Here is a 12,723-nt window from a genome sequence, read left to right as displayed (position 1 = left end):
AAAGGATGGTGACCCAAGAGCAGCCAAAGGCTTTCACGACAGTAAAGCACCAGCACCTCAATGCCTGGAAGGACAAGGGTCTAAAACATGCAGCAGGTGACAATGGATGCTCATGGTAGCAGGAAACTGAAAGCTGTTTCTGAAGAATCTCTGAACGGTCTTTATTAAGTAAAAAAAGTGTGAAGATGAGGGCTCCTAAAAGCCCAGCGTACCTATCACTTCTCAGGAATCTATCCAGATGATCCTATCTCCCCTTTAAAAAGCCATTAATAGAACTGGAAGAAGGAAAACCAGAACACACTAAAGGGAACTTACAGGAAAAATGAAGAGACACTATTTACCAGAGCATGTAGTGCCAGGACAAGGGGAAATAGGTTCAAACTCAGAGGGCAGGCTTAGAATAGATTTTAGGAAGAAATTCTTCACTTTGAGGTTGGTGAGGCACTGGCACAGGTTGCCCAGAGAAGCTGGGGATGCCCCATCCCTGGAAATGTTCAAGGCCAGCCTTCCTTCTAGTGGAAGGTTCCCTGCCCATGGCAGTGAGGCTGGAGCTAGGTGATCTTCAACGTCCCTTCCAACCCAAACCATTCTATGATTCCATGCTGGAAGAGATGAGCAAACCCAGGACCTACACGAGCAGGAGAGTGTTTTTTTGCCAGGGCTGCAGAGATGCCTGGAAATGCAGAAGCATTGAGAGCAGCAGCCAGGCACATCAGAGCTGCTCCAAAACCCACAGACACCGCAGGCAAAAGTGGGTCCTGGAGGCTCAGGTAGAAACAAAGCATATTTGTTGCCCCTATGGGTCAGAGCAGCATTATTAGTCACTTGCAGGACAGAGAACACATGTATGCATCAAAAATTGCTAGTGTTAAATGCCTTAATAGAACAAAATTTACATTTTTTGGGAATTTGGTAGCAAATACTGACATGCTCCTATGTTAATAGACTAAATACTGAAATAAAATGTATGTTTTGTCTAAATAGGAGCTCCTGACTAAATACTTCTCTTGTTCAACATTTGCCAGAACAACAAAATAAGACCAAAAGGAAGCAAAGTCTTCAGATTGTATTCAAAATTTCAAAAAGGCATGGACACTTCATTGCAATTTCTGAATTTTATGAGAGTTCCTGTTTTTTTGGAAAATCTGAAAAATATTTTTAAGTTGTGTCCAGGTCACCTTTATGGCTGCTTCCATCACTGTGGTACCTGAAATAGAGCTTAAACTGGGAAACAGCTGATAAATCTTTGGAGAACAGAAATGGAAAAAAATAGAAAGAGTGGTTTTAAACTTGCATCCAGACTTTCAGAAACTAATCCTTCATATTAGAACCTCTGTTTCTTTCTCTTTTTTGTTAGACTGTGTCATGAGAAGGGCAACAAAGCTGGTGAAGGATCTGGTACAGGACTCCTCACCAGGAGCAGCTGGGGGAGCTGGGGGTGCTGAGCCTGGAGAAAAGGAGGCTCAGGGGAGACTTCACTGCTCTCTCCAGCTCCCTGACAGAAGGCTGTAGCCAGCTGAGGGTTGGCCTCTTCTCCCAGGTAAGCAGAGACAGGACAAGGGGAAAAGGCCTCAAGTTGCACCAGGGGAGGTTCAAGTTGAATGGTTAGGAAAAATTTCTTCACTGGAATGGGATGTCCAAGGATGTGGTGGAGTCACCATCCCCAGGAGTGCTCAAAAAAACATGGCACTTGTTTCCAAACAAGAAGCTACACTTACATCTCTTAAATTAAGTAATACTCAAAATAACTGAATTACATCACAAGTTATTGTGCCATTGCATTCACAATAACCAGTTTCAAACCCATTAATTCCTGTACAATACAAAATTTAAAGTATGAAATATTCCACATCATGTTCCTGGTTGCTATAGTTTAAAATTACACTTCAAAAACATGGCAGTTAATGCTCTTTCTAAGAATGTTAACTATATTGGTTTTGGTCACTCACCACTATTTTTCACTAAGTATGTTTTAAACTACAGGCTCAGTTCTAATTAAAAAAAAAAAAAAATCTCTTTAATGCTTTTTTGCTCTCTGCCATGCCTAGGTAACAGAATCTCAAATTAAAGTATTAATTTGACAAATGTGCTGCTGTTAGTTTATGGAACATACATCAACACATTAGAAATATAAAACAATACCATAACTAGCTAAATATTTTAATTCCAAGTCTGTAAAATTCTATTAATGTCAAATATTATTTGTTTTTATAATATAAATAAACTAGCTTAGGCTGTCACTCACTTCTTTTTATTCATTTTTTGTTTTGTCTTACTGCATGCATCTCTCACAAAGTGAAAAATGTCTATTTAAGGATAAGTGGAAATACTACAGTACGTAACATTTTCATGTCAAAACAATTACATTATTATATTCTGAGTTAAATAATATAAGTTAGGAAAACATTTTGATATGCATTTAACAGTTGTAATCCTTGCAGGATCAAATCAACTTATTCCAAACCTATTTCTGCCTGATAAAAGCAAAGAGCTCCTTGTACCCATCTTGGTCCCCTCCCAGAAGAAAAACAAGCCACGACAGAAGAACACACTTGTGTAATTTTTTTTTTTTGAAGGCTGAACCACGTTTTGGCCTGTCACAGATGACTAATCTGTTCTCAAAAGCCAATCACATTGGACTGAAACATGAAATTTGGTAGTTGGATTGTTAGAATGAGATCAACCTCAAAATAACTACAGAGGTCACAGAACGAGTGGGGCTTTGCTTAGAGAGGGACTCGAAAACTGCAAGTAGAGGCTCTGCCCAGGAGACAGAGAGGTATTTGTTTTCTGGAATATGTACTCCAAACACTGTCTTGTGCATTCCTTATTTTCAAGGCAGCAACACCCATGGCTTCAAGGGCTCAATTGCCCCTGCTCCAATGGGGCAATACTTCAATGGGATCAGTTGATACCACCACAATTTTCTGATGCAGAGATGGCAAAAATGTAATACTCCTTTATAGAAGGCATTATTTTTTATTTAAATAAGATTTAAGCTACACTTAGACACTTCTTTGTCTTGTGCTGCATTTTTATACATATATCATGCACCATTTTTGTGTCCCCTATGGAATAAAACAAAAAATTTCCATTTTGCTATTCTCTACATGGCTTACTGGTCCCTAATAAAAAGAAGAGATTCTCTCTACCATTTTTTAGAGAAGACAGCAAAACTACATTTTCATAATGTATTTGATAGAATTCCTTTGTTTGTTGAGGATACAGAAAGATATTTCAAAAGAAATGTCTCCCATGTAGTTATTATACGTCAGTGAGTATAATAATTAAAATAATTTTATTTGCAGCAATAATTTAAATCTTGGAGATTAAATAAGGCTCCTGCTTTCACAAATAATGACTCCATGTGTTTCTTTTAATGGTCAATATAACTTAAATGGGTTTGGAGACAGTTTCTCTTCAGGACTCATACACTTAGGAGATGTGAGTTGGGGCAATTACATTTAACATCAAGAAGATGACATATTCACATCAACTGCAAACCCAGGCCAAGTTTGGGAGCTAAGAATAGCTTTCAGCAAGTATACAATAAAACAGTTGCTTTATGTAATAAGCACAGAAAAATTACACTCTGATACACGTGCAACACAGTATTAAGCCTTGAGGTGCTCCAAAGAAATTTCAGTATTTCAGCGCCCTCCTTTCTTCATGTTTCTTTTTCATCATTTCCCTTCTGACATAGATTACAATTTTCTTCCTTTTTATTAGTATCACAACTAGTGACAATTTTCTAAAAATTATCCCTTTCATATTAATTCTGCTTTCTCTTACTGAAATTATATTTCTTCTTGGTGATTTTAATACTGTGACATAATAAAGATATGCTTGCTGTCAATAATGCATGTGAGAGAAAGCTTTGTATCTCTGATGCCATTTTGATACATCACAGTGTTACAGAATGAAAAAAGACCACCAAATCTAACACTTCACTGTGCTTTTTTCATTCAAACTACGAAAGGTAGCACATGATTTATTTAACATATAAAGAATATAGTTACTATCTTCTTTTAATACACCACCAGGAGAAAAGAATCATTGATTGTCCTGAACATTTTACTCTTCTCTAACATGCAGTAAACTATTTCTTGTTTCAAGCTGCACGATTAGACAATTTTATAATCAAGAATATGCAATAGTAACAACATATGTGCAATAAAACAACATACAGATGTAAGTGCATATCAGTACAGGAAAACATATTTTCTAAAAGCAGTTTTTTGCAACAAAAGAAATCTTTGGACCACGAGAAATCAGCAGCATTCCCTTTATTTTCTGTGGAGTCAAGCTTTCACTCCACCTATGCATGGCCATAAACAAACTTTCTCAAATATCTTTATACCTGACACCAGACTCCCCCAACAACACAATGTCACAAAGGTGTTCACTCAAACCACGCAACTTTCTGGATGTTCGGCTACAGAATCTTTAAATTTAAAGACACGAGGTATCAACGGCAAAAAATTAAGAGGCTCGAAATCTGCAGGCAACACAGTTGAGTTCTCCAACCTCATATTGAGGCAAGTCATAATTAAAGTCCTGGAAGCCCTTCCACAACCCTGTCAAACTGCACTGCCCATGAGGAAGAGGAAAAATGAGTGCTGGTGTGAAGTACAACACTGCAACACCATCTTCAGTAGGTCACTGGTCTTTTAAATAATCTCTAGTGAACAAATAAGATTTCAGAAAGTTTTTAGTAGATAATTACACTTCCTGATTTTGTAATTAGTGGAACTACATGTAATTACATAATAATTATGACGGTAATTACGTAATTAAGATGTATAATTATGTAGTAAAAAACATTATGGAAATAAAAGCCATCAACTGTATAAGCACAATACATTTTTAAAAATAAATTCTGTATCATCTGTTTAAAGCTACCATTTTCCTCAAAATATCAAAGTGATTATAAGCCATCACTGGCAAGTTCTAAAATACATTTCTTATGAGACTTAAAAATCATACAGATAATTGTATCTTTTTAAAAATCTCTTTAAGCCTTAGCTTTACATTATCTTTCTGATGTCTAGGCAGACATATACTGAATGCACTTTACAGAGTTAAATTGTTTACATTTTTATTTCCAATTTCTGCTAAAATAATTTTTTGTAGAAGTTACATTGATGTCAGAATTCTGGTATCTAAAACACAGGAATTTATAACTTTTTTTTTTAGTACCATCAGATCCATAAAACTTTTGAGTCTTCTAAAAGGAAAAACATGCTAGTCTTGCACTTTTCTCTATAGAAAAGAGTAAACTGCTGTAAGAAGCTGTAGTCACAAAAACACCATCATTTCTGACTTGCAGTGAACAACAGCAGAGCTGACCTCCATCAAAAAAAAACCAAAAAACAACCAAACCCCAAACTTTACTAAGGAGATGAAACCAGAAAGACAGAGGTCTCTATAATAAAAATGTCAGCGTTTCAGACAGAAAAGAAACAGCGAAGAAAAATCTGTTTTAGAAGTATTTTCTGTTTAGAGAAACTCACAAGAGTCTCAAAGGAGGAGAGAGATGACACCACTGCATGGATTAGAGATAAGAAGTTGAACTATTGAACTATTCATAGTTCAGTAGGAAAAAAATCCTGAGGTGCAAATGAGAAGATATTCCTGTTCACTTTTTTCTACATACAAAAAACCCCCATGGTCAAATAACCATTCTGATTTAGGAGGAGTCAGAAATTAGCTATGCCACTACACCATCCCCTCTGCAGCATCAATACAATGTGCGAGGAAAAAAAGTCTTCATTAATCAAAACTCCTTTTGTAGTGGTCTGAGCCACAGTAAATGCACTCCTCTCACGCCACAGATTTTCCACATTGTAGACACAACTGCTTTTACTCATTATTTCTATTTATTTCCCTCACAGGTAGAGAAAATAACTCCAAGAGAGGTGTACCAACCCATTATATTTTGTGCTCAGAGAAAGGGTTATAGAAATGTACAGTGTTAATGTGGCTTATTTAGATTTTGTAGGTTTAACAAAAAGACAACATGAACAGAAACAGAATGGAAGAAACATTACCCTTCAGGCCTTAAAAATGTCCAATACCAATAAAAAAGACATGATCATTAGAGGAGGATAACCTAAGATTTAAGGATCATCTAAATGCCCATATATTACATCAAAAGGCTCAAAAAACCCACTGCAAATAGTTTTCTGTAGGTTTTCCTTTCAAAAAGTTAGATTTAAAAATACTCATGAAATAGTGACTCAAATTTAAAAAAGAAGTTCACAAGTCTTTCTCTTCAAAACAACAGATTAAGGAAAAATGTGAACAAGTGCTTTTGAAGAAAGACTCAGATTAAATTCTTGAAAATTATTATTTTACAGTCTCTTCAAAACAACATGATTGGAAGACAAAGTACTTGACAGCAAATGTGCAGAGGAGCTTTTGTTTGCTTGGATGTGGTGATCACTACAGTGAACTGAAGTCTTAGTGATGGTGTCTGGAGATGTGATGCCATCAGAAATGTTTTGTTTATTGAACTGTTCCTTCTGAAAAGAGACAGGCCAGGTTTCAGCTGCTGCCATCTTACAAATAAATGCACATACAGATACACCCAGGTAATTTATACCATCTCTCCTTATCGTCCACTGTAATGCACATGTAGAAAACTGTAGCCCCTTTCTTAACTACTGCACCAAATGCTTTGCTATAGTCTTCTGTCTGTATATTGATAAAAATGCGGCAAATTGTTCTGATTTACAAAAAGCCTTCCATTAAAAAAAAAAAAGGATCACTTCAGTCTGCTACTTGACACACCAAGTTATGAACACACTGAGGAAAAACACTCAACACTGAACTGACATGATTCACACAAATACTCAGAGCTGATTTTTTTACATCTAGGTCTAACAGCCCAGAAGAGTTTTTTTTTTCCCAATGTAATTTTTCAGTTTATTCATCCATAACGTAAACTACGGATTTTTGATGTTTGCATGGAAGGGTGGAGTGAGGTGCACACAAACAGCTGTAATAAAAGCATGAAAACATCCTTTGAATATGCATTTGGTTTTACAAAACCGCAGCCTGTAAGTATATGATCAAAACAATCACATTCTATTTCCACAAAGTGACATATACTTCCAAGATGTAGGTCTCCCTACTACACAGGAATATTTAACTGCTTTTCCCAAAGTTATCTTCCTCCCATCCTCATTTTCTTCTGCTTATCCATTAAGAGGATATGCTGACTCTTTCAGAATCAAACCTCCACAGGTTGTTGAATATATTCTGGGAAAGAATCCACCAGAGCAGCTTTGCAATTTCTGTCTCTGAAACAGTTAAATGTCTTGCAAACAACATTTGTGACCTTCCCTTTCAGAGAAATGGGACAGTCAAAGGGCAGTAGTTTCTAGCCCCTTTCTACAGTATGGAACAACAACAACAAAAATTCCTATGAGCAGGATCCTATTTCTCCAAAAAGATCACAACACCACCAACAGCCTCAGTGATACTAATGCATTGTGGATAAATAGATTGCAGCATCCTTATCTTCTATTTGATGTCAGATGATGTCAGGGGAAACTAAACTGGAGACATCTGTGCAAGGCACAGTAGTTGTAGTGACTTCATGGGGGCTCCATTTCTCTTCACTTTCAGAGGGTTTCATTCTACTGTAGTAGATGCAAAATGAAAGCAGTAATATCTTTGAATATTTAACAATACCAATGTTTGAATGGAGTAATGAGATAAAGATTACTACACTCCATTTTGGTCTCTTGATGATCTAGGCATAAAAATACATTGGTTTCCATCCTGAAGTTAAGGCACACAGAGTAAGCAGGCTCCTGTATGTGAGCCTCAAATGTCCAAAATCACCGATAGTTGGCCTATCCTTTTTCATCTATATAAACAGAAGATGCTACTACCTTGCTACTTTTTCTGCTTTCTACTGCTCTGCTTGCTCACCTAAGTAGCAATGTCTGATTAAACCCACAGCCCAGCTTCAAAAAATTGCCAGAAAGTGCTGAAAACTTGCTGAGTATGTTGCTACTCACAATAGAGCATTTTTCCCCTTTTCAGATTAAAAAAATAATTGAGAACAAACAGCCCTTCTAGTATTACTGGTATCTTAAATTAGGGGTTTGGGCATAGCAATATTAAAAATTAAACTGGTTTTTAACCTAATACTAATTGTGCAATAGTTCCTAATTTAGAAAGACAGCCCAGAATTTTCAGAATTTCAGTTTTTGTAGTATGACGACTAAGAACCTTGCACTGTATCACAATGTTAACCTATTAAATTGTATCATCATAACAGACCTTAAACTTCCAGATGAAAGGAAATATCAGTTTGGAGGATAAACACTAGTATCAATAATAGGACAAAATATCCATAACTATATAATCCAAATATTTCTGGGTGCTATAATTGACAGCTAACTACCAGTCACTGAAACAAGAAAACATCACATAGACCAGTCAGTTTATTCTTGATTCTTACAGGAAAAAGATGGAACAATAACTATCTAATGATTATAGTAGATCCCCAAAAAACCCATGAGTGAACAATGTTGTAATTGCCAGACTGGTATAAACAAGCAGAAGAAGAGTCTGCAAAGCATATTAATTAATCCTTTTGCTGTATTCCTCTGTGGTAGGCCTGACCTACTGAAAGTCTATAAAAAATGGAAAAAAAAAATAAAATCCAACAACCAAACACACAGAGAAGTGGGAAACTCTCCTGCTGTTCCTCCACAAAACAGGTTGGTAGTTGAAAGAGACTTAGAAGAGCATGGCATGTTTTAAATAAGTGAAACTCTCTAAGGGAATAGTGTATCACCCATCTGCACAGAATAAGCTTCAGAAAGCAAAGTTCACCTCAGATATCAAGACCAGTTCTCTACCATAAGTACAGTGAGATCAAACACCAAAAGAAACTGTTTGTACAACTTGCCAAGTTGTAAAAGCTGCACTGCCAGAGGATTTTCAAATTGAGCCCATCTGTAAAAAGTAGGCTGTGGTATTGATCCTCTAGCAGGGAAAGGAAGCAGCTTGGATACCTTTTTGAACTCCCACTGATTTCACGATTATTATTTTAGATTCCATTTCAATAAATAGTATGGGCCTTCAGTATAAATAGCTGAACAAACAAAACCTGCTCTGTAATTAAGAATCTGTATTTTGAAGAGGCAAGAACAGAAAATGCAAGTGAACTAGTAGCAAAATCTCAAGGTTCTGAATGAGACAAGATATGAATTCTTTTGAACTACAGTGGAAAATAGATTTATATCTTTAATCTCTAGCCATCAAAACTTTCTTCTTTTTATAGAGGAACATTCCAAGGCAAACAACAACTAAAGCTGCTAAAAGGAATAAACAGAACCTACAAAAAAAGAAGAAATGGAGTTTAAAAATTCAGGGAAAATGGCAATAAGAGGTAGAAACAGCAAAAGTCTATGCAGTTTGGGCTTCAAGAAACAATGACCCAAAACAAAGCAAAAGAATCTCCCCAAACCAAAATCAAAACGACAGTCAAGCAGTGGTTTAGTCACATACAAAGAGGAGACTGAAAATACCAATGACATACAAAATCTACATTTAATTTTTGGATCATTTTTGATAAAGGCACTGCTCATAGATCAAAGACAAAATGGCTTGTGAATGATGGCATGGAAAAAAAATCTTTTTTGTTACAAGGGAAAATAAACACTAGCTTCATGTTATAAGTGGGAGTCCACTAGATTTCCATTTCAGAGCTACAGAAAAAATGGTACATGAAAATTATTTAATCCTACGCAGTTTAACATGAAGTGTATCACTAAAATATATTACTAGAAGACAGAGGACACTGTTATCTATAAAATAAAAAGGTGGCACAAATAGCCATGGATAGTTATTGTCAAATTCTGCATATACTGTAGAAAGATAGCTTCCTCCCAAAAGTGATCTTAAAAATGGGACAGAATTATACACAGTTTTACCATGCCCACATAGCCAATTGCTTTGAAGAGAATCAACTGTCAAAGGAAAATTAAGAGATTTAATTTATCTGGCCTTGACTCCTGCTACAACACCAAGATCGAAATCACTGGCTCGCTGAAAAAGATAATATAATAATTTTCAAACAGCTACAAAAAAGAGAAAAATACACCATGCTGAAAGGTTAACTGTCCAAGAGAAAAAAAGTCCTGCTAGGATTCTTACAATTCCTTAAGAATTACTCTGAAAACTAATTTTATTGAACTTAGCGGTCAGGGTCCAAGAAATATTTTCCCATTAAAACAGAAGGTGGTAAATTATGTGAATTCAGAAGCCGCCATACTATTTTTCCAGAGAGAATTTATTAACCTTGAAGTCTAATATTACAAATGAGATTAAGCAGTCAAAAATTAATGAAACCAGGAAAATTAAGTAAAACAACTGGCATGAACTTGAGATATGAATAAGCCCATGATTCTGAAATGACAGGAAGAAAAGAAAACCTCTGAAACCTCAGGATTTCTATCATTACTTCACTACAAGTTAATGATATGAACAGTTATGAGCAGGACGTAGGTGGCTCAAGAAAGCACCAGAGAAGAAATTCCAGCACATATATAGACCCAGTGTACAAGACACTGGAGAAATACTATCTAAATACGATGTAATTTCCAGTTTTTCATACTCCAAAGATTAAGTCAGCCTAGAAAAGACTGCACACAAAGGTGCTAACAGGAAAAATCATACAGCAGAGACCAATTCTTCTTAAAGAAAGCTAAGAGTGTCTCTGCCTTAGTTGCAAAACTAAACAGAGATGTCATCACTGTTTCCAAAAGCCTAGCAGAGAACATCAGGGAAGTAAAACAAATAGACATTTAGTGAACGGCCATAAAATAGCCACAAACAAGTTAGAACACGAAAATTAAAGTGAATTTTTAGTCATCACAGATCAATAGGCTGAAACACACTTTGGAACTGCAGCAAAAGGAGAACCACCACTCACAGGTTTCCAAATGACGTTCCTGAAACTTGCAGTCCTGAAAAATGCAGTGGAATGCTGTAGCAGGGGACTGGATGTGATCACCCATGAAGTGTTTTCTACTCTTATACCCTTCTATTAGGTGTGAGATCTACACACAGCTACTGCTTTCAGCCAGTAGCATCCAGTCCATAACATTCCTTCAGTACTCCTCCAGAGATGTATTAGACTGACACATTAGGCTACACACTGTGACTTCTTTGGATGTACAAGGCCAGTGTGAAATGCAAGCATCAGAGTGAGCCCGTTGCCTTAGAGTGATTAGGAAAGGAAATGAGAACCACTGCAAGAAGAAACATAAGTACTACAGGCTTACCTGAGCAGTTTTTAGCTAAGAGGTTACACTCTCTTCATTTCCACACGTGGCTTAGCAAAGTAACATTTAGAAAGACTGAGTTTTATTTAATCTCTTATCACTACCAAGTAACTTAACTGCAGATGCAGGGCAGGGGTGGGGATGATTTTGACAGCAGAGCAGCCATCAGAACACAGACAGTCCCCACAGCAGCACCTTTTCCTCACAGGCAGAGGACAAAGCCAAGTGTTCTCTGTGGACAATACGTTTCAGTGGTGGGACCCAAACATGTCTTTTTTCAGAATTCCAAGCATTAGCACGCTCTCAGAAATATTCTTCTGTCAGCTTGAAAATCACTTAGCAGCACAAAACCCATTGGTCCATCACAGCTTAGAAAGGTTTTAGTTCAGAAATGTTTAAGGTAATTTGGAGAAGACAAAAAAATCTTCCTAAAAGCAGGTTTATCTGTATCAGGCTAATCTGTATTTACTTAAGAGAGGTTTGTAGACAATTAGCATTACTGCTTTTCTTGTGCCCTCTTTTTTCTCCCTGATAAAAAGTGTCTCTCTTCAGTACTAACAGTTGAATGTAAGTTTTAATTATGTACATATTTTAATTAATCTATTTACTGAAGCTAACATGTTCTTAAAGAAAAGAGATTTCTCTAAGGTTGCAACATTCAAGAAAAGCACATTTTTCAAAACACAGTCACTTGGATAGAAGAAAGGGGGCATATGATATATTCTTAAAGTGGTGAACGCTGACTGAACACATTCGCCTTTACAGGGGATTCCTAAATTCATACTTTCTTCTATTTTCTGTTTTAGATTACAGTCTCATAGTTCAGAGTTGAAGAGGGTCTAGCATGCAAATTGCTACTAAACCACAGTTAATTAATGAAAAAATTAAACATACCTCTATCTTCCTCAGTAACCACTTTATCCATCGCGTAGTCCACATCAAAAATGTATCGGTAGAAGCAGAGCTGAGTGTACAGGGCCTTATCAGAATACTGGAATGGAAGAAGACAGCAATTAAAAACCCAGCTCAAAAGTGTCTCTTGCACGCATTTCTACATCCACTATTAAAAAAAGTGATTATTTCTATTTGGTTTTCTTCCAACAGTTTATATGTTCTATTCATGTCAGCTTTTGGAATTATTATTAGTATTATGCTACAAAATATCCTTACTACACGTCTACCCTTTTCCTCACAATTTACACCGAGTACTTATATGAATCAACTAAACTTAAAAGTTCTTACAGAAACTTAATTGCATTTGTCTGTTCTTATAGATACATGTATCACAATGATGCCTTAGCATCACTGATGCCTTAGAAAATGAAAGTCATAAGAATGTCGAGACAAAAGAATAATTTTGGTGATTTAGTATATTTTACAATACAATGAACTAAGAAAAAATAATTAATGTCTA

At 36.2% G+C, this 12,723-nt stretch overlaps 1 protein-coding gene across 7 annotated transcripts in view; it reads right to left on the bottom strand.

The window, feature by feature from the left end:
* Positions 1 to 12,723, bottom strand: part of POLA1 (DNA polymerase alpha 1, catalytic subunit) — a 190,931-nt gene that overhangs the window by 35,629 nt on the left and 142,579 nt on the right. For 5 of the 7 annotated variants that reach the window (XM_040055869.2, XM_040055870.2, XM_040055873.2 and 2 more), the window contains exon 36: positions 12,204 to 12,300. In XM_040055869.2, coding sequence (XP_039911803.1) covers positions 12,204 to 12,300 — 97 coding nt within the window. Of the gene's footprint in view, positions 1 to 6,405; positions 6,525 to 7,603; positions 7,647 to 12,203; positions 12,301 to 12,723 lie in introns of those variants that run through there. The other 2 variants (XM_040055874.2, XM_040055875.2) reach the window with 2 other exon arrangements.

This window comes from Hirundo rustica, chromosome 2, assembly GCF_015227805.2.
Source record: "Hirundo rustica isolate bHirRus1 chromosome 2, bHirRus1.pri.v3, whole genome shotgun sequence".
Taxonomy (NCBI): domain Eukaryota; kingdom Metazoa; phylum Chordata; class Aves; order Passeriformes; family Hirundinidae; genus Hirundo; species Hirundo rustica.
Note: the sequence above shows the minus strand (reverse complement) of the source record. Positions and strands in the feature narration are given on the sequence as shown.